This window comes from Cetorhinus maximus, chromosome 2 (assembly GCF_964194155.1).
Source record: "Cetorhinus maximus chromosome 2, sCetMax3.hap1.1, whole genome shotgun sequence".
Classification (NCBI taxonomy): domain Eukaryota; kingdom Metazoa; phylum Chordata; class Chondrichthyes; order Lamniformes; family Cetorhinidae; genus Cetorhinus; species Cetorhinus maximus.
The window spans coordinates 21,563,289-21,585,595 of NC_135880.1; the positions used below are offsets into that span (position 1 = coordinate 21,563,289).

A 22,307-nucleotide genomic window follows, 5' to 3' on the forward strand; every position below is an offset into this window, starting at 1 on the left:
GGGTGATGGGTGAATGGGACTTGGTGCTAATAAGGTCACAGGCAGCAGAGTTTTGAATGACATCAAGATTACACAGGACAGAACATGGGAGGCTGGCCAAGAGTGTGTTAGAATAGGCAAGTATAGGTAGAGGTAACAAAGGAATGAATGAGGGTTTCAGCAGCAGAAGAGTTGAAGCACTTCAGTTCACTATTGAAGGAGTGCTGCACTGATGGGTAATGATCAGCAAGATTTTCTGTTATGATCAGGTGAGGAGGGGTAGAATAGCTCCCCTCTTTTCCCACTCTTTGTTTGACGACAACAGGTTTTTTTTTAAAGGATATGCTTGCCAATTCAGTGAGTGTTTAACTGTTTATTTCCTGTGGCTGTAAAAGACACAGGAAGACGAGTTTCCTCATAGGCTTTCTTAAGATAAAAGAGAATGGTATTTATTGTGATTAAACTGATCTAAAAAAATAATCAAAACGGCCTGACTTTCATGCACATGTGCACTCCAAGTTTCGTGCACACACACACACATAAATAAGTCACAAAGTGGGAGGATGGATTATGCAGTATTTTTACAATGCAATAAGAGTTAAAAGTATACGGATCTTGTAGACTGCTGACTTGAATGGATTCATAGTTGAATGGTTTTTAAGACAGAAAACAAGGAGTAGGAATAAACGGGTCTTTTTCCGAACGGCAGGTAATGACTAGTGGGGTACCACAGGGATCGGTGCTGGGACCCCAGCTATTCACAATATATATTAATGATTTAAATGAGGGAGCTAAATGTAATATCTCCAAATTTGCAGATGACACAAAGCTGGGTGGGAGGGTGAGCTGTGAGGATGCAGAGATGCTTCAGTGTGATTTGGACAAGCTGAGTGAGTGGGAAAATGCATGGCAGATGCAGTATAATGTGGATAAATGTGAGGTTATCCACTTTGGTAGCAAAAACAGGAAGGCAGATTTTTATCTGAATGGCTACAAAGTGAGAGAGGGGAATGTGCAACGAGACCTGGGTGTCCTCATACACCAGTCGCTGAAGGTAAGCATGCAGGTGCAGCAGGCGGTAAAGAAGGCAAATGGTATGTTGGCCTTCATAGTGAGAGGATTCGAGTACAGGAGCAGGGATGTCTTGCTGCAATTGTACAAGGCCTTGGTGAGACCACACCTGGAATATTGTGTGCAGTTTTGGTCTCCTTATCTGAGGAAGGATGTTCTTGCTATAGAGGGAGTGCAGCGAAGGTTTACCCGACTGATTCCTGGGATGGTGGGACTGATGTATGAGGAGAGATTGAGTCTGTTAGGATTATATTTGCTGGAGTTCAGAAGAATGAGGGGGGAATCTCATAGAAACCTATAAAATTCTAACAGGACTAGACACGATAGATGCAGGAAGGATGTTCCCGATGGTGGGGGAGTCCAGAACCTGGAGGGTCACAGTCTGAGGATACAGGATAGGCCATTTAGGACTGAGATGAGGAGAACTTTCTTCACCCAGAGAGTGGTGAGTCTGTGGAATTCACTACCACAGAAAATAGTTGAGGCCAAAACATTGTATGTTTTCAAGAAGGAGTTGGATATAGCTCTTGGGGCGAAAGGGATCAAACGATATTTTAAAAACTCAACCAGTGGTTTTCAGCCTGGTAAATATATCAAGTCATTTTTGATATAAAGCATAGCTTCATAACATTGCATTTAGAAAGCAAGTTTCAATCAAAGAATTTTGTAACGCACTGACAGTTATGTGGGTAAAGACTGTTATTAAGGTAAAGACTTGTTAAATGTCCTGGATAAACCCAGCGGAATATTGGATGAGGCCAGCAGGACCCACTGGGATGTTTCACTCTTTAACTCATGGATGTGAGGGCCAGTGTTATTCTTTTAGTGTCACCTGTGGCTCATACTCACCCTTGAATCACAAGGTTCCGGGTTCAAGTCCCTGTCCAGGGCTTGAGAACAAAAATCAGGGTAGACTGTCAGGGACACATGCCTGCTCAGGTGGATGTAAAAGACCCCATAGCGTTATGTTGAAGAAGCGCAGGGGAGTAATGCCCAGAGTCTGGGCCAATATTTATCCTTCTATCAGCATCACAACAAACAGATTATCTGGTTATCATCACATTGTCATTTGCAGGAGTTTGCTGTGTGAAAATTAGCCACCACATCTCCTAGATTACAACAGTCACAACCCCTCAAAAACAGTACTTAATCAGCTGTAAAGTGCTTTTGAGATGTCCAGTGGCCATGAAAAGTGCTACATAAATGCAAGTCTTCCTTTTATTTCATTTTTATGCCCTTCCACCTGGGAACCATATTTAAGAAGTATTTGGATGTGCACTTGCGATGCCATGGCATACAAGACTATGGGCCTAGTGCTGGAAAATGGGATTAGAATAGTTAGGCACCTGTTTGACCGGCACGGACTCGATGGGCCGAAGGGCCTTTTTCTGTGCTGTAGGCCTTTATGACTCTATAGCTCACAGGCCGATCATCACAGGAAGGTTCAGGAGTATCTGTGATGGACTCTCTGCAATCTGTCCTTAAATGTGGTGTCATCAGGACTGAGATGAGGAGAAATTTATGAATCTTTGGAATTCTCTACCCCACAGGGCTGTGGATGCTCCATTGTTGAATGCATTCAAAGCTGACAGACAGATTTTTGGTCACTCAGGGAATTAAGGGATAGGGGGATCTGGTGGGAAAATGGAGTTGAAACCCAAGATCAGCCATGAACATATTGAATGGGGGAGCAGGCTTGACAGACCATATGGTCTACTCCTGCTCGTGCTTCTTGTAATCTTGATAGCTTTAAACTATTTTTAGCCTGATCGAGCCATTTGGTATGTTCTTGAAAAGGAATTGTAAGCAAAGAGCAGGGGAGTGTGGCTAATTGAGTAGCTCTTTCAAAGAGTTGGCACCAAACGATGGGCGAATGGCTTATTTGTGCATGATTCTGCGATTCCCTTGACAGTGTGAGAGAAATTCACATGGACTTATAAAGTGTAGACAAACCAAATGTATAAATTATGAGACATAGAGCGGATGGGAAGGACCTATTTCCCTGAGCAGAGAGGTCAATAACCAGGGAGAATAGATTTACAGTAATTGGAAGAATGATTTTCAGGAGAATTTTTTTCACCCAGAGGGTGGTGGGGATCTGCAACTCGCTGCCTGAAAGGGTAGTAAAGGCAGAAACCTTCATTGCATTTAAAAAGCTCTTGAATATGCACTTGAAGTACCATAAGCAAAAAGAGTGCAGGCCAAGAACTGGGAAATGGGATTAGTTTACATCACACTGCCTCAGCCAGTCAGATAGACAGATCATTTATTGAAAAAAAATCATCGCGGTGGCAGATGCCAAATTGTGATGATGATATGAATAAAACAAGTAATCATAATTTATGACATAGTTAGAAACAACGATTAAAATAAAAGTAATATATAAAATAATATAATGATTGCACAATTTAGATCATTTCAGCGTACAAATAATCACAATATGTTGCAAAATACAGGTCTCCTTAATTTACAAAATAGAAATGAAAGGTCTACTGCAATCTGCATTCTGCTTTAAAATCCATAGGTCAGATGTTGTCAGTTTGAGTTTATTGAATTTTCAGTCAGTTACGTACTATTTATGAGTTTTATAAGGTAGGAGGATTGGGCTGTTTCATAGTCTACTTGTCTTTTCTCCTTAATTCCATCACGCATTTACTTTCGTCTATTTGTGGCAAGAGACAGTGGCAGTGGGAGGTAGGAATCAGGAGTTTTCTAGTCAAGTTCAGACAGAGCGTATGACTTCACTAAAAGAAACAATAGGAAATATACAATCTTAATTTTGTTGTGCGACATGATGTGAACTCCATTCTTGCCTTTCAGATTTCGAAACGAGCTGCTTATATTCTGTGGCTACATTGCTGCATTACTGGCCATCAGAAGACATTACAACAGCATTGTACCTGCACTTTATGAATACACCAGGTGAGGGCAGTATATACCGAAACATTCCTGCCAGAATTAAGACAAGTAATTATTATAAATCTTCAACTAAAGTATAGATTTTGCGAAATATGTTAATGCCAATTTGATTGATGCATTATAGGGAGTAAATATTTATCCTGTGAAAGGTTTAGATTTTAGAAACACCGATCACTGAGTAAATTTGCTTACCCAAAATGCCTAGAAAGTCAAAATGTGGTCCGAAGTTAAAGAAAAACTCTCGGTGCGGGATAGTTAATGCGCTGAGCCACACATAGTAACAAAGCCCCAGGCTGAACGGCTGCTAGCTGTGGACTTTGTCAGTATCAGCCTGGACAATGATAGGGTACAGCAATTTTTTGTGTTCATTCATGAGATGTGGATGTTGCTGGCTAGTCCAACATTTATTATTGCTCATCCCTAATTGCCCTTGAGAAGGTGGTGGTGAGCTGCCTTCTTGAACCGCTGCAGTCCATGTGGCATAGGTACACCCACAATGCTGTTAGGAAGGGAGTTTCAGGATTTTGACCCAGCGACAGTGAAGGAACGGCGATATATTTCCAAGCCAGGCTGGCGAGTGGCTTGGAGGGGAACTTCCAGTTGGCGGTGTTCCCATGTGTCTACTGCCCTTGTCCTTCTAGATGGTAGCAGTCATAGATTTGGAAGGTGCTGTCAAAGGAGCCTTGGTGAGTTTCTGCAGTGCACCTTGTAGATGGTACACACTGCTGACACTGTGCGTCGGTGGTGGAGGAAGTGAATGTTTGTGAATGCTCCAAGCAAGCAGGCTGCTTTGCCCTGGATGGTGTCGAGCTTCTTGAGTGTCAACCTCTCAACCTCTTACCATTTACGAAATATTCTGCCTTTCTGTTTTTTTTTACCAAAGTGGATAACTTCACACTCATTCACGTTAAATTCCAGCTACCATGTTCTTGCCCATTCATTTAGACTGAGGCCTGACCTGTTCTGTCTGAAAGGGTAACGGAAGTAGATTCACTTGGGAATTGGATAAACACTTGAAAAGGAAAAGTTTTCTGTGTTATGGGGAAAGAGCAAGAGCAAGCGATGACACTGATTGGAAGGGGAGAGAAAATGGGAAATTTAACTTGAAGGCTGATGGTCAAAAGTGCACTACTCGGTTCTGAATGGGACAGCTCTACAGCGACTTTCAAGTTCAAAGAGGAAAAAGTGTTTTAAAAAAACACTCTATAAAAAAAAACTAACAACTCTTCCAAAGAGCCAGCACAGTCATGGTGAGCTGAATGGCCTCCTGCTATGCTGATACCACAATTGGACTCACTGAGTTGGGGATGATGAAGAGGCACAAATAAGCCTGAATTGCTTTGACCTTGAGGTCTAAATTAACAGGATGCCCAGAATTCTCATTCCCAATTGTTAGCTAGTGAAATAAACACAGGAAATGTAGGAACCACTCTGCAGAACCTGCAGAGAGACAAACACAAGAGTTTAACATTTCAGGTTGTTGGCCTTTTGTTCTGCTTTTGTTTTAATGCTAACTATTCAGCCTTGTTGTCCTGAGGCCTGATAGGCTATTGGGATAGGGGAGGTTTTAAATGGCTTGCCCCAGATGTAAGTGTGTGATTCGTCCCTGAGACCCTGCTCTAGTCCAAGGCAGAGCAGGGCTGGAGGGTGAGGGAAGCGGCCATGCACTTGGAAAAGCTTGTCAAAAGTCAACATCCTTCCGCAGCTGCAGTTCCATTGACATGCCTGGAGTTGGGCCTCTGAAGCTTTACTGTACCCAGTCAAGCAACGCAAAAGCATGAAAATGCCACCAAATGCCCCTGAACTTTTCACCCCTCGGGCACAGACTGTAAATTAATGTACGTTTTAGGGGGGCAGCCAAACAATTGGACAAGTTGTAGAATCCCCGTGTGAAAGGTGGCCATGGCGCAGTCACTGGTGGAGGCGCTCACAGCCCCTTGCAATGTCTTTATTAAGGTTTGGACCAGTATCCACCATGGTTCAAGCTAACTGTGCCGCCTTGCTGTGCGGGTTAGGAGAATGCCTGCGCCTCAGCTGAGAGCACAGCATGCAGTACATTGGCCGGAGCTGTTGCCAGTCGGTCAAGTGGAGTGGGGCGGAGGTGGGTGGAGTTTCGGACAGCCAATGAGCACACTACATACAGGCCATCCAAGTGGTGGCCAGCACACTCTGGCATGCATGAAGGGGCATTGAAACTTAACCAAGAGAGGTCCTTAGGACACATAGGCTAACCCACGCGTCTCTCTCTTTCATTCTGCAGGAGGAGAACATTGGGATTATGGAGACTGCTGATTTAGTGGTATAGCTTATGGCTTACAGAGAGCAGAGAAGAAGGAGAAGAAAAGTGAAGGAGACGCCTGTGTCACCAACGGGAGGAGCACCTCCCTCTGTATGAAGGAGTGGCAGGGCCTCCTGTGCACGCAGCTGAAGGTCCACAGTGATCCGTCACTCGTAGGTGCCTTGCTAGACTGAGAACCAGTGTCACCGAAGACTGTACATGTCGATGGAACTGGTCGGTCACACACCCTACCTGCTGCAGGATTTGGCGCCACAGAGATGTGGACGGGATCCACTGCCAGTGGCCGTGAAAGTGACTGCGGCGGTCAATCTTTACGCCAGTGCCTCCTTCCAGGGCTCCACAGATGGCCTGTGCAGGATCTCACAAGCCTCCACGCACAAGTGCATGCAGGAGGTCAAGGATGCCACATTCACGAAGGCACTGGGTTTTGTGCATTTTGCCTGGGATCAGGAAAGCCAGGAAGCAAGAGCGCTGGGATTTGCGCAGATCTTTGATTTTCCACAGGTCCAGGGTGCCATTGACTGCACTAGCATGGTGCTTAGATCTCCATGGCAACAAGCAGTCAACTAAGTCAATCACAAGGGCTTCCACTCGCTGAATGTTCAGCTGGTGTGCGACCACCACAAATGCGTCCTACAGGTCTGTGCACGATTCCCAGGGAGGGTCCACGACTCCTACATCCTTAGCAGGTCTCAGATCACTGACATCTTTCAGGGTCCAGAAAGGCTGCAGGGTTGGCTCCTTGGGGACAAGGCTACCCACAGATGACACCCGTACAGTGGCCTCAGACTACAGCAAAGTAACAGTATAATGAGGCTCATACCGCAACCCAGACTTTAGTGGAGGAAATGATAGACATGTTGAAAATGAGGTTCCAGTGCCTTGACAAGTCTGGAGGAGCACTGCAATACGGTCCCCAGAGAGTGTCATGCATCATCATAGCTTGCTATGTGCTACACAACCTGGCGCTGCAACAGTGGGGGGGAGGAACTGGCTGAGGGGGGAATGGAAGAGCTTCACATCTCCTCCGATAATGAGGACGTCAAAGGGAATGAGGGTGATGAGGTCCTCGAAGGCGAGGATGCTGACGATGAGGCCATTGCACTGGCCAGACGAGGAAGGCGCACTCATGAGGCCCTAATAGCTGTGAGGTTCATGGGGGATGATGAGATGCAGTGAGGACAGTCCTGACATCCTCACCTTGCATCTGTGAAAGTTTGACTCCTGTGTGGCTGATGGCAGCGCACATAGCCTCAGTGCTCAGGATCATGTCATGGAGATCCAGCGGAGGCCCTAATAGTCTCTAGATTCCAGGGGGATGATGACAACATGCAGTGAGGACACTCCATAGATCTTCACATAGCCTCTGTGAGTGTCCGACTCCTGTCTAGTTGAGGGCAGCTCGCTTGTGCTCTGTGATCAGGGTCATATCGTGGAGAAACAGCCATGAAATTTTAAGTACACCTGATCCTTTGTCAGCCTTCAGCACCTGAGCCCTTCAGGAGCACAGGGTCACTGGTCACAGATGCTGAAGAGATGGGATCCAGCCCCACCTCAAAGGTGCTGAGAGCACACAGAGAGAATGACTGAACTCTGTGACGCCTGTCCATGACATTCTGGCAGCAATGACAAGCATCATCGAGGTTCAGGCATCACTGATGTGTCCAGTGAGTGTGAAGCCGGACCATCACTTTGGACTGAAGGTTACACATTGCACAGAGAAGAGGCCCTGGACTGAGACACGGCAGATGGTGAAATTTGAATCAAATAAAAATCTGGAATTAAAAGTCACGAAACTATTGTCGATTGTTTTGAAAATCCATTTGGTACACCAGTGCCCTTTAGGGAAGGAAATCTGCTGTCCTCACCTGATCTGGCCTACATGTGGTTCTTAAATGCCCTCTGAAATTGCCTAGCAAGCTACTCAGTTGTATTCAACCATTAAAAAGTCAATAAAAAGTAATGAAACCGAGCGGACCACCCGGCATCAACCTGGGCACTGGAAACAACAACGGAAAACCCAGCCCTGTCATCCCTGCAAAATCCTGCTGGGGGTTTGTGCCAAAACTGGGAGAGCTGTCTCACAGACTAGTCAAGCAACAGCCTGACATAGTCATACTCACGGAATCATACCTTACAGATAATGTCCCAGACTCCACCATCACCATCCCTGGGCATGTCCAGTCCAACCAGCAGGACAGACCCAGCAGAGGAGGCAGCACAGTGATGTGCACTCGGGAGGGAGTTGCCCTGGGAGTCCTCAACATTGACTCCGAACCCCATGAATTCTCATGGCATTAGGTCAAACATGGGCAAAGTAACCTCCTGCTGATTACCATGCACTGGCATCCCTCAGCTGATGAATCAGTGCTATGTTGACCACTTGGAGGAAGTATTGACCACTTGGAGGAAGTACTGAGGTTGGCAATGGCACAGAATGTACTCTGGGTGGGGGACTTCAATGTCCATCACCAAGAGTACATTCTGCACCCTTGCCACCACAGACCGAGCTGGCCGAGTCCTAACTGACATAGCTGCTAGACTGGCTCTGTGGCCAGTGGTGAGGGAACCAACAAGAGGGAAAAACATACTTGACCTCATCCTCACCAACCTGCCTGCCGCAGATGCATCTGTCCATGACAGTTTCGGTAGGGGTGACCACCGCACAGTCCTTGTGGAGACGAAGTCCCGCCTTCATATTGAGGATACCCTCCATCGTGTTGTGTGGCACTACCACTGTGCTAAATGGGATAGATTTTCAACGGATCTAGCAACTCGAGACTGGGCAATCGTGAGACGCTGACGGCCATCAGCAGCAGCAGAATTGTACCCAAACACAATCTTACCTCATAACTCACATATCCCCCACGCTACCATTACCACCATGCCAGGCGATCAACCCTGGTTCAATGAAGAGTGCAGGAGGGCATGCCAGAAGCAGCACCAGGCATACCTGAAAATGAGATGTCAACTTGGTGAAGCTACAACACAGGACGACTTGCATGTCAAACAGCATAAGCAGCAAGTGATAGACAGAGCTAAGCAATTCCACAACCAACGGATCAGTTTTAAGCTCTGCAGTCCTGCTACATCCAGTCATGAATGGTGGTGGACAATTAAACAGCTCTCCTTGACCTCTGGAGCTGGAGATGATGGAGTCACCGGAAGAGGGGATTTGGATCATTCAGAAATTCCCAGAGTCACTTGGGTGGATGGCCCCAGGGTGTCGAGATGCTGGTCCTCCTCCCTATGGGTACCCAACGGCCCCTGGCTGGGTCCATGAGGTGAAGGGGAAGCTGGAATGAGATCGAACTGCCTGCACCCCACTCACGTTGACACTGTTGGAGAACAACTGTGGCATCAGCGATGGAGCTCAGCCCGCACAGCATTGCAGGACCCAGGTCCTGGCCCAAGGTCTGGATGGCAGCTGCCATCCTGCCAGTGTTGACCTCGGTGCATCAGCATGCCCGCGCTATCACCTCGGACTGAAGGCAGATGGACTCCTCCGTCTTCTCTTGCAATCTGAGGAGTGCACCAGACATCCCTTCCTGATGTTCCTGTGATTGCCTTTGCAGGTCCAACAACTGATTGAGGATCGAGTCCAGAGGCTCATCGTCTGACTCAGACTCAGCAGATCCTTTGCCTCCAGCAGTCCTCCGAGTGCCAGTGACCTCGGATGTCCCTGCCTCCACCTGCAGTGGGACAGATTGTATGCTGTGATCACTGGATTGCGATCCAGAGGCTGCTCTGCAGCTAGGTCCCACCGAGGTGTATGTCAGTGTGCTAGTGGAGGGTATGGGTGAGCATCGTGACGAGTCTTCAATGGTGCTGCCCCCGAGGGTCCTCATCCGAGGCTATCTCGGTGCTAGGGTCAGGGTCAAGTTTGCCAGAGGATGACGTCTCATATGTGTCTAGGAGAGAAAATGGAGATTATTAGTGCTTGGCAGTCACGCTGAACACAGGACAGTGGACTCAGAGTAGCGTTGAGAGAGGGATGATCTGGTGCTGAATCCTCATGTGGCTGCTTGGCACTGACCTCGCCATCGCCGCAGGAATGGTCGACATCCTTTCTGGCCAGCTCTAACGCGCGATTCTCGAACAGAGTGTGGACATTGATATCTGGCACTCCACCCCCCGGTTCGGGACCTCTCCCATTGATTGTGCGCCATCTTGTCATGCATGAAGACAGGTGGAGAGAATGTGAGCAAGATGCATGCCAGGCCAAATGAGAAGGATGCCAGGTGTGCATGTGTGCTGAGTGGATGGATGAGGATGCAGTCTCCAGAGGAGAGGAGGCCAGATGGAGAAGTGAGGGTGTGTGTGACAGAGTGAGTGTTGATGTCCTTTTGAGCCGGCAGTGAGTGAAATGCCAGTGAACGAGTGATGGGCTTGTGAGTGGGTGAGTTGAGATTGGTGAGATGGTTGACTTACCCTGGTGACACGGATGAGATCATTCATCCTCTTTCTGCACTAGACGGCCGACCTGTGTGCAGCATTGGCACTGACCACCTTTGCCACCGCCTCCCAAACCAGAGTGGTGAGTCTAATGGGCCTCCTGCAGTCAGACCTGGGGTAGAGGACATCCCGGTGGGCCTCCAAGGGGCCCAAAAGGCGTCCCAGGGATGCATCACTGAATCAGGGGGCCGCACTCTTCCTGGCTTTTGGGGCCATGTCTTCACTGGAGCAGCCCTAGGCTAAACATTGAGAACTGTGTGTATGGAGTGAGAAAGCAGTGAGGTAACAGTGTGACGGGCAAATCATAAGCTGGCCACCAGCGATCTAGTGTGTTTCCTGTGACTGAGTCATTTATGAGGCAGAAAGGGGATGATACAACGTGAAAATCTGCCATTGCAGCCAGCGGATAAAATGTCTTTTCTCACACCCGCTGGTGCACTTAGTGCAAATCTGGGACAATACCGCCCTGTGTCCTCTAGTGCTAGTCTCTCCCACAACAAGAAACATCCTTTCCGCATCCACCCTGTCAAGTCCCCTCAGGATCTTATATGTTTCAATAAGCTCACCCCTCAACCTTCTGAACTCCAATGGATACAGGCCCAGCCTGTCCAACATTTCCTCGTAAGATAACCACCCCCCCCATCACAGATATCAGTCAATTGAGCCTTCTCTGAACTGCTTCTGACACACTTGTGTCCTTCCTTCAATAAGGAGGCCAAAGCTGCACAGAATACTTCAGATGTGATCTCACCAATGCCCTGTGCAGCTGTAGCAAAACATGCCTACTTTTATATTCCATTCCCCTCGCAATAAATGACAACATTCCATTTGCCTTCCTAATCACTTGCTGTACCTGCATACTAATTTTTTGTGATTTATGTACCAGGACACTCAGATCCTTCTGTACCTCAGAGTTCTGCAACCTATCTCCATTGAAAAAATATACTGCTTTACTATTCTTCCTGTCAAAGTGGACAAGCTGACATTTTCCCATTTTATACTCCATCTGCCAAATTTTTGCCCACTCACTTAAACTATTTATACCCCTTTGCCGACTCCTCATGTCATCTTCATAACTTATTTTCCTACCTATCTTTGTGTCATTAGCAGATTTAGCAACCATACATTTGGCCCCTCCATCCAAGTCATTGATATATATTGTAAATGGTTGGGGCCCCAGCAGTGGGGCCTCTGCCTCTGCCTGTAGCAGTCCACTCGTCATGTCTTGCCAACCCAATAATAACCCATTTATGCCTACTCCCTGGTTCCTGTTAGCTAATCAATCCTCTTTCCATGTTAATATGTTATGCCCTAAATGATGAGATCTTATTTTGTGTAGTAACCTTTGATGTAGCACCTTGTCAACTGCCTTTTGGAAATTTAAGTACACTACATCCACAGGTTCCCCTTCATCCATTTTGCTTGTTACTTCCTCAAAGAACTCCAATAAATTAGTCATTATTCCCCTTTCACAAAACCATGTTGATTCTGCATAACTACATAGAAAATTTCTAAGTACCCCGCTATAACCCCCTTAATAATAGATTCCAGCATTTCCCCAATGTCAGATGTTAAGCTAACTGGCCTGTAGTTTCCTGCTTTCTGTCTTTCTCCTTTCTTAAATAAAGGAGTCATATTCACTATTTTTCAATCCGATGTGACCTATCCAGAATTTGGGAATTTTGGAAAATTAAAACCAATGCATCTACTAACTCAGCAACAACTTTTAAGACTCTACGATGAAGTCCATCAGAATCTGGGAACTTATCCAATTTTAGTTCTAATAATTTTCTCAGTACCCTTTCCCTGGTGATTGTAATTGTTTTAAACTCCTCCCTCCCTTTCACCTCCTGATTAATTATTTCTGGGATGTTATTTGTATCCTCTATGGTGATGACAAACACAAAATATCTATTCAATTCATCTTCCATTTCCATGTTTTCTATTATTAATTCCCCAGGCTCACTCTCTAGAGGACCAATGTTCACTTTATAAACTTTTCCTTTTTAAATACCTGTAGAAACTCCGACTATCTGTTTTTATATTTCTAGCTAGCTTTCTCTCGTACTCTAATTTCTTCCTCTTCATTAATCTTTTAGTCATTCTTTACTGTTCTTTATATTCTGTCCAATCTTCTGACCTGCCACTCATCTTTGTGGGATTATACATTTTTTTTTTCAATTTGACTCCTTTAGTTAGCCACGGATAGTGTGTCCTTCCCTTAGTCTTTCTTTCTCACTGGAATGTATCTTTTCTGAGTATTCTGAAATATCTCCTTAAATGCCTGTCACTTCATCTCTATTGACCTGTCCCTTAACCTAATTTCCCAGTTCACTTTAGCCAACTCTGTCTTCATGCCCTCATAATTGCCCTTATTTAAGTTTAAAACAGTAGTCTTAGAGCCACTCTTCTCTCCCTCAAACTGAATGTGAAATTCAATCATATTATGATCGCTGACACTAAGGGCACCATCACTATCAGGTCATTAATTAATCCTGTGATATTGTACATTACCGGATTTAATATAGCCTCCCCTCTGGTTGGCTCTAGAATGTGCTGCTCTAAGAAACTATCCCAAAAACACTCTATGAACTCATCATCCAGGCTACCTTTGCCAATCTGATTTGTCCAATCTTTATATGTAGATTAAAATCATCCATGATTATTGCCATAACTTTCTTACAAACCCCCATTATTTCTACCTGTATACTCCATCCTACAGTGTGGCAACTGTTAGGGGGCCTATAAACCACTCCCAAAAGTGACTTCTTACCTTTTCACCTGTACCCAAACTGATTCTAGCTTTTGATCTCCAAAACTAAGGTCATCACTCTCTATACTAATGTCATCCTTAATTATCAGAACTATTCCTCTATCTTTTCCAAGTTTCCTGTCCTCCCTAAATGTCATGCACCCTTGAACATTCACAGCCCAGTGTTATGCCCACAGCTGGTGTTAATTGCTGTGCAAACCAAATCACAGAGGGAATCTTGGCTTACAGGCCATAATCTTTTTTTCTGTATTCGGAAACTGAGAAGACAACGTATCGATCTCAGCCGTAAAAGGTCCAGTAACACTTATGGGATTTTAAAAATTAAATTAAATGTTTTATTAACAAAAATAAAAGGAAACTTAAGCACACAAGGTTACAGTTACACAATTAAGGTTAGCCTTACAAAACATTCCCCCAAAACACTCTATTTGATCAGATACCCACCTATAGAAGTCTACTATGAAATCCAGTAATATTACACAAGGCAAACTGCTGTAGCTTCGATAAAGGTGTACCACATGACCCTTACCCTCTTCGACTCTGCGGTGGAATCCACTTCAGTATAAAAGTGCTTGCTGCAGCCCAAGATTTCTCTGACTTGATTGGTGATTCAAACTGCATCCTCTCCCAGCCCAGAGCTCCATCTATAGCTCAACAGCTCAAACAGCTCCAGCTATCTCCAGCCACCTCTAGCTCAATATCTATATCCAACTATCCACTGTAACTCTAATATACCCCTTTCCCCTGTCACCTCCATTTCATTGTTCGCATATCTCTTTGAAGCTCCAACCCTTCCAAATATAAGATCTTTCATGTTTCCATCTTGTCTTTGCTTTTGGGAGAATAAAATATAATATCCCCACTACTATTTACTTATGGAACTCCTGCAAGATGCAAATATGTTTCTTTCAACCACCGACTCCCTTTTGATATTCAAACAAATTCTCAACTTGTCTAAAAATGCTAACTTTAGATCTAACCTATTTACTTGCACCTCAAACTTATCACTTTTACCCTTTTCATGTTTCCAACCCCCCAGACAACCTGACTGCTATCAACCTCTTGCCCAGTGTAATTAAATCATACACAGATATTACTATTTAGTTTAAAGCCCCAGTTATACAACTTGACAGAGCACTCGTTCCAGCATGGTTCAGGTGAAGACCACCCCAACTGTACAGCTCTCCACCAGTACTGGTGCCGTGCCCCATGAATCAAAACCCATTTCTCCCACACCAATCTTTGAGTCACGTGTTTACCTCCCTAATCTTGTGTATCCTTTGCCAGAGATAATTATCTTTGAAGTCCTGCTTTTCCACTTAGCCCCAGCTGCTCATTCTCCCTCAGCAGAATCTCTTTCCTACTTCTACTTATGTCATTAGTACCTACATGGACAATGACCCAAGGATCCTCCCCCTCCCACTGTAAGTTCCTCTCCAGCCAGAGCAGATGTCCCAAATCCTGGCACCAGGCAGGCAACATGGCCACCTGGACTCACGCTTTCTACTGCAGAGATCTATGTCTATACCCCTGACTATACTGTCCCCCTACTACTAACTCCCTCTGCTTGAATGGCTTCCTGTACCATGGTTCCACGGTCAGTTTGCTCATCCACCCTGCAGCCATCATTTTCATCCATACAGTTTGCAAGAACCTCGAACCTGTTGGACAATTGCAAAGGCTGAGGCTCCACCACTTCTACCCTCTGGGTCCCCATACCTGCCTCACTTGCAGTCACACCCTCCTGTCCCTAATCACTGACCAAATCAGAAGACCCTATTCTAAGGGGTGTGACTGCCTCCTGGAATAAATAGTCCAGTTAACTTTTCCCCTCATTGATGTATCGCAGTGTCCGCAGCTCTGCCGAACCACTCCGCCAGCGCCCCCCCCCCCCTCCGACCTTTATAAGCGGAGTCGTGTTTCCCAACCCCTCTGTTTTGGTGTGATGCAATTTTCTATTAACAACTCCACAGCAAACTCAAGATAGGATGAACTCAAAGGCTTAGTTTATTTGCACACTCTCAAACCGTGGGAGGAGGGTTGCCACTTTGCCTCCTGTGTACTCATACTGTAAAAGAGGGATAGAAAAAAGAAAGATTTACAGGGCAAAGACCACAGAGAAAAGAATTATTGTTTCACAGGGGTCCAGAATCTAGAATCAAAGTCCAATGAAGTATTCCTTCACAGAGTCAGCAAGTTGAAAATTGATGCTCTATAATTCACATTTCGAGTAGAGTTGACTTCCGCGATGAAATTGCTTCATCTCTGTGTGCCTGTCTTGTAGGCAATGGTATAGAAGTTCCAGCATAGATGTAGTTGTGGCCAAATATTTAATCTGGAAAGAGCTCCTTTCTCATGAGGCTGCTTGTAGTTGATTAAATGGCAAACTGAGCTTTGCAGTTCCACAAGACAATATTACTGATTCCACAAGCTAGGTCCATGTCACATGACTCACACCTCTCCACTCTGGCTTTGACAGAGGGTGTGCAAGCCTTTGTCTGGGTCCCTGAGATTGTTAAATATTCCAACCGTTAAGAATTGGAAGGATGATTGTGGGGTCCTTTGTCCTGGCACACAAATAGGCTCCAGTTGGCCAGCTTGGCTTATGAAATGCAGATGGCCTTTGTATAGTTCTCTTTGAATTTGTTCTCTGCAGCCCACGGGGGCCGTTAGTGCCTCTTCAGAGATAATGAGGAGCAAGTTTCTACGATACTACTATGATGTCTCCTTTTGTTCGAGGGTCACAGACAGACATAGCTTTAGCCATTTAAAAGGTATTTGTCCAGTTTTTTAAATTTTAGAAATAGCCATGAGGATATTTATATCTATTTCATAAAAATATATAGGGTGAGGTCTTAGTCCCCTCACACTAAAGAATTAAGCAGTCACCTCTTTACAGTCTGGCTGGTGAATTATTCCACCGTCTCCCCCTCCATAGTAATTGCAATGCTGTTAGCAATACTAATGGATCAGTAGTATTCAATATCCACTTGGACTGTCAGTAGAAAGACTACAGGAACAGGAGGAGGCCATTCAGCCCCTCAAGTCTGTTCTGTTATTTTCTGTATCTATCGAATTCCATTAACTAGTCTGCTTTCTTAAGTTATTTTTTAAACGATGGTGGCTCAATTAGAGTCAGGTCTCACTTCATCTCACACTTTACTTGCCCATTGGACTTTCAGTTGTGCCTCAAAGATTTGCCCTGTTTGTTACAGCCAACTCTTGAAATGCAGAGAGGTGACAGTCCCGACACAGATCGAGCAGTTATCGGCCGAGCTAGATGGATGGAGAGCATGCACGCACTCAGCCAGCAAGTAAGTGTGTAACCGCTGAATCGAACCAAACTTATTGCACTTGTTTAATTGTACAAGCTGGCAAAATTCCTCTCAGCTGCTCCTGCTTTGGAGTGTTACGCCATGACTTTATGGTGAGGTCACCAAGGAGGTCTGGGAGCAGTGCCAAGGAATTTAGCATGTTTTTTTTCTTAAAATAAAAGGAATTAATTTTGAAGTCGTCACACCAGACAGCTGCAGCTGTTTACCCACTGGCATTGGAGGATGAAGGGGTGGGAAAGGACAGTTATTGGTAACATCTCCTTGCATCACCAAAAGGAGCAAAATACTCCTCATTTATTTTCTACCAACAAGGTCAGGGCTGCCACCAGTAGTACTTCAAGCTAAATGTGGAATCAAGTTAGCACTGCATTACAATAACTACCAATTGACCTCATCTTGTTGTGGATGAAAAGCTGAAGGATAAGTAGCCATTTCAGGGGGCTGTTAAGAGTCACCACATTGCTGGGCCTGGAGTCACATAGAGACCAGACTGGGTAAGGACGGTAGATTTTGTTCCCCCAAGGATGTTAGTGGACTGGCTTTTATGATAATTGATGATAATTTTCATAGTTATCAATACTGAGTCTAGCCTTATATTCCGGATTTATTAATTAATTGAATTTAAATTCTACCAGCTGCCATGGTGGGATTTGAACCCATTCCCCCAGATCATTAGCCTGGGCCCCTGGATTACCAGCCCAGTGGCATTGCCATTACACCACCATCTGCCCCCCTCATAGCAATTAAAGAGGTAGGTTTTAAGGAGTGTCTTAAAGGAGGAAAGTAACATAGAGAGGTGTCGAGAGGGAATTCCAAAGCTTAGGATCTGGGCAGCTGAAGCACAGCGACCAATGGTGGAGTGATGAAAATTGGGGGTGCTCAAGAGACCGGAATTAGAGGAGCGCAGAAATCTCAGAGGTTTGTGGGGCTGGAGGAGAATATTGAGATAGGGAGAGGTGAGGCCATAGAGGGGTCTGCAAACAACCATGAGCCATCAAGGTATTGTTTGACTGGGAACCAAAGTAGGTCAGTGAGCACAAGGGTGATAGGGAAACAGGACTTGCTGCGAGTTATGACACTGGCAGCAGAATTTTGGATGGCCTTACGTTTATGGTGGGTGTGGGGGACCAGCCATGGGCGCATTGAAATAGTAAAATCCCGAGGTAATGAAGGCATGAACGAGGATTTAAGCGCAGTTAAGCTGAGGCAGGGATGAAGTCGGCTGATGTTATGGAGGTTGAAAAAGGCAGTCTTAGCGATGGTGTGAATATGTGGTTGGAAGCTTATCTCAAGGTCAAATATGACACCAAGGTTGCAAACAGACTGTTTTAGTCTCTGACAGTTGCCAGGGAGAGGGATGAAGTCAGTAGTGAGAAAACGAGGTTTGGAGTGAGTACCAAAGATAAGTGCTTCAGTCTTCCCAATATTTAATTGGAGAAAATTTAAGCTTCTCCAGAACTGGATGACAGATAAGCAGTCGGATAACTTAGGAGGAATCAAGAGAGATGGTGGCGAGGTAGAGCTGGGTTTTGTCAGTGTACTAGTGCAAACTGACACGGGCGTTGCCAAGGGGCAGCATGTAGATGAGAAATAGGAGGAGGCCATGGATAAGTCCTTGGGGCCATCAGAGGTAACAGTGTGGGAGCAGGAAGAGAAGCCATTGCAAGTGGTACTCAGACTAGGATTCGATAGAATGGGAACCAAGTGAGAGCAGTCCCACCCTGCTGGACGACAATGGAGAGGCACTGGAGGAGGATAGTGTGGTCAACCATGCCAAAGCCTGCAGGCAGGTTGAGAAGGACGAGGAGGGGAAGTTTACCTTTGTCATAGTCACATTGGATGTCATTTGTGACTTTGATAAGAGCCGTTTTGGTACTGTGGCAGGGGCGGAAACCTGGTTAGAGGGATTCAAACGTGGAGTTCCAGGAAGGATTGGCATGGATTCGGAGGTGACAACACATTCAAGGACTTCAATAACAGTTATAAGTGGTCAAGGCAATAATGTCAAGGTACTCACATTGTACTTATGGCCTAGGAATCCCTCAACTCCTGCACCAACATTGGAAAGCATGGTGAGGAGGGACTCGCAGCTGCCAGTCTGGACTAGTGGCTGCCAGTCTGGACTAGCACTAGGTACAGGGTCATTTATATAAAGAGCACATGGTGCAGGTTAATGTTTCAGGCATTGGTCTTCATGCTTAGATTCCCAATATGCCGGTCTGTCAGGCTGAATTAATGCCTATCTTAGTAACTGGACAGCTAGACCTTATGTAAATCTGTCTACTTGACCTGATAAAGATCTACTTTTCAATTATTTTGTTTGCCCAGCAGTGATGATGATGAATTCATCACCTTTATTCTGCCTCAGTTGTGTTCTAAATTATTCATCACTTGCTCTACAGTGTTGATTATAACGTTCAGACTCATGATTTACAATGTTAACTGCAGAGTTGATTTCCAAATTATGCAGGTCATTTGAGGACTTACCATATACACCTCCTTCTGAATCTCAAAGAGAGGTGTACGGCATTTTGCTAAATAGGATTAGGGAGGAACCCATCGAAGGACTGATCGGCCCTGATTATGTCACAGGTTCTAATCTTCCCAGTCACTCTGATGTCCATACCTCCTGCCTCACAGGTTTACGAATACAGGTATATGCCTATTTTTATTTTAATATTAGTTGAAATTAATTTGCCTTTGATGTAATACCAATTTTATTTGCATAATTTGTACTGATATTCAGGTGTATAAGATTGTCTATCAGCACAGCCGAGCAGTTAGAGTTTATTTTGTATAGCTGATAGACATGGAATTTCATTGAAGTACCTAAGATTTACAGCACAGAAACAGGCCATTCATCCAACTGGTCTACATAAGAAAACGAGACCATACAGCCCCTTGAACCTGCTCCGCCATTCAATATGATCAAGGCTGATCTTCAGCTTCAACTCCACTTCCCACCTTCTCCCCATATCCCTTGGTTCCGTGAGAGACCAAAAATCTGTCTACTCCAGCCTTAAATATACTCCACGATGGAGCACCCACAACTCCCTGGGCTAGAGAAGGCCAAAGATTCACAACCCTTTGAGTGAAGAAATTTCTCCTGACCTAAATGATTGGCCCCTTATCCTGAACTGTGGCCCATGTTCTAGATTCCCCAGCCAGGGTAAACAACCTCTCAGTGTCTACCCTTCAGAATCTCACACGTTTTAATGATATCACCTCTCGTTCTTCTAAACTCTAGAGAATATACACCTAATTTACTTAGCCTCTCATCATAGGGCAACATTCTCATCCGGACACCAGTCTAATAGAATCTTGGCTGTGCCACCTCCAGTGCAAGTGTATCCTATGGTCTATGCCATTGTTTATGCTGCACACACATATCCTATAGTGCAACATGATGTGCCTTTCACTGGCCTCACACATGACATCTGAAAGTGTCACACTTCAGGGTGCCAAATCAATGGGGCAAAGATTTGTGAATGGCTGAAATGAGGATATAACCTATTAAATTACCAATCCAAAATCCAATTGACTGAATATGAACAAATCAAAAGTAGTTTGCTTTTGGTCAGTGAGGAATGACCAAGCAGCAGAAGTTGAGTAATCAAATTGCTTCAGAAGCTTAATGAAATGAGTTTGAGACATCACCTTGAATTGTTTACCAAGCCGAACATTCCCGTGAAACTATTCAGAGTAAAATGCTTATTCCTACTCACCAAGCTCCCTGTATATCACTGGAAAATGTTTCCTCAGAGAGGTATACTCTTGTCTTTTGGATAAACAACAACAATAATTATTTATATTTATGCGGGTGCCTTTACTGTATTAAGACATCCCAAAGTGCCTCACAGGAGCATTTTAAAACAAAATATGATGCTTTTTCACATAAGGGGATTTTAGGTCAGAAGGTCATAAGCTTGGTCAAACAGTTATGTTTTAAGATAAAGGCAAAATACTGTAAAATACTGTGGATGCTAGAAATCTGAAACAAAAACAAAAAAAACTGCTGGAAAAGCTTAGCAGGTCTGACAGCATCTGTGGAGAGAAAGAAAAAGTTAACGTTTCGAGTTCATGTGACTCTTCTTCAGAGCTAAAGGGAAGTAGAAATGCGGGGAAATAATATACTGTTTAAGGTTATGTTTTAAGGGGTGTCTTAAAGCTCAAAGCAAGTTAGGGAGGTGAAGAGGTGTAGGGAGGGAATTCCAGAGCTTAGGGCCTAGGCAACCAAAGGCACAGCCAATGGTGGAGTGATTAAAATCAAGGATGCTCAAGAGGCCAGAATTGGAGGAGCACAGATATCTTGGAGAGGTTCTAGGGCCGGAGGAGATTGGAGATATGAAAGAGTGAGGCCAACGAGTGATTTGAAAACAATGATGAGAATTTTAAGCTCAAGATATTGCTTGTTTGGGAGTCAATGTAACCCAGCAAGAACAGGATTTGGCAAGAGTTAAGACACAGGCAGCAGAGTTTTGGATGACTTCAAGGTTACAGAGAGTAGAATGTGGAAGACCAACTAGGAGTGCATTGGAATAGTTGAGAATAGAGGTAATGAAGGTATGAATATGGGGTTCAGCAGCTGATGAGCTGAGACAGAGGCAAATGTTGCATAGGTGGAAATAGACAGTCATAATAATGACATGAATATGTGTTCAGAAGTTCATCTTGGGGTCAAATATGACACCAAGATTGCGAACAGACAGGTTTAGTCTCATTAAAGTAAGGCCCCATCAGCCTCCCAGATCCCATGTACAGAACCCATGACTATTTCAAAGAAGGGTTGTGGGGAGTATCCTGCCTAACAATTGCCTAGAACTCAACTTATCTAGAAAAAGCTGAAATTCCAAATAGAGGCCAAAGCTCTTGAAAAAACGACTTGTATTAACACACTACCGTTCATGTCCCAAAGCAGTTTACAAAGTGTAGTCACTGTTCTAACGTAGGAAATATGGCAGCCAATTTGTGCACAGGAAGGACCAACAAACAGCAATGCTACAAAGAGCAGATAGTGTAATATAGCTATGTTGGTTGAGGGATAAATACTGACCAGGGCAGCAGGGAGAACTACCCTGCTCATCTTCCAATATGGGATCACTTACAGCTGCCAGATAGACAGAGAGGCCGATGTATTAACATCTCATCCATAAAATAGCACCTCTGATTGTGTGGTACTCCCGCAAGATCAACCTGGGTTCTCAAGTTCCCGGATTGGGACTTGAACCCGTGACCTTCTGCCTCAGCCATTGAGCTTCAGCCTGCCCACTGCCATTGTATCCAGCTTAATTGTTTCCTGCTTGATTGGTATACTTGCTGGCACACTTGCTTGCTGCCCTCTCCTGGATGCTTTGCAGCCTACCATCTTGGCTAGCCACCTGCCCTGATTGCTTCCTCGACATTCTGCTCATCCCAAATTGCTCCCGAATCATTTGACCCATGTGCTCACCCGGCCATTGTCTCACTCCGAATGTTC

General features: G+C 45.0%; 1 protein-coding gene across 6 annotated transcripts in view; it reads left to right on the top strand.

Annotated features, from left to right (window-relative positions):
• The window catches only part of wdr17 (WD repeat domain 17), a 114,847-nt gene that overhangs the window by 89,384 nt on the left and 3,156 nt on the right, over positions 1-22,307 (top strand). For all 6 annotated transcript variants that reach the window (XM_078561690.1, XM_078561674.1, XM_078561664.1 and 3 more), the window contains 3 exons: positions 3,871-3,972; positions 16,712-16,810; positions 19,302-19,485. In XM_078561690.1, the coding sequence (XP_078417816.1) occupies positions 3,871-3,972; positions 16,712-16,810; positions 19,302-19,485 (385 nt within the window). The remainder of the gene's footprint in view (positions 1-3,870; positions 3,973-16,711; positions 16,811-19,301; positions 19,486-22,307) is intronic.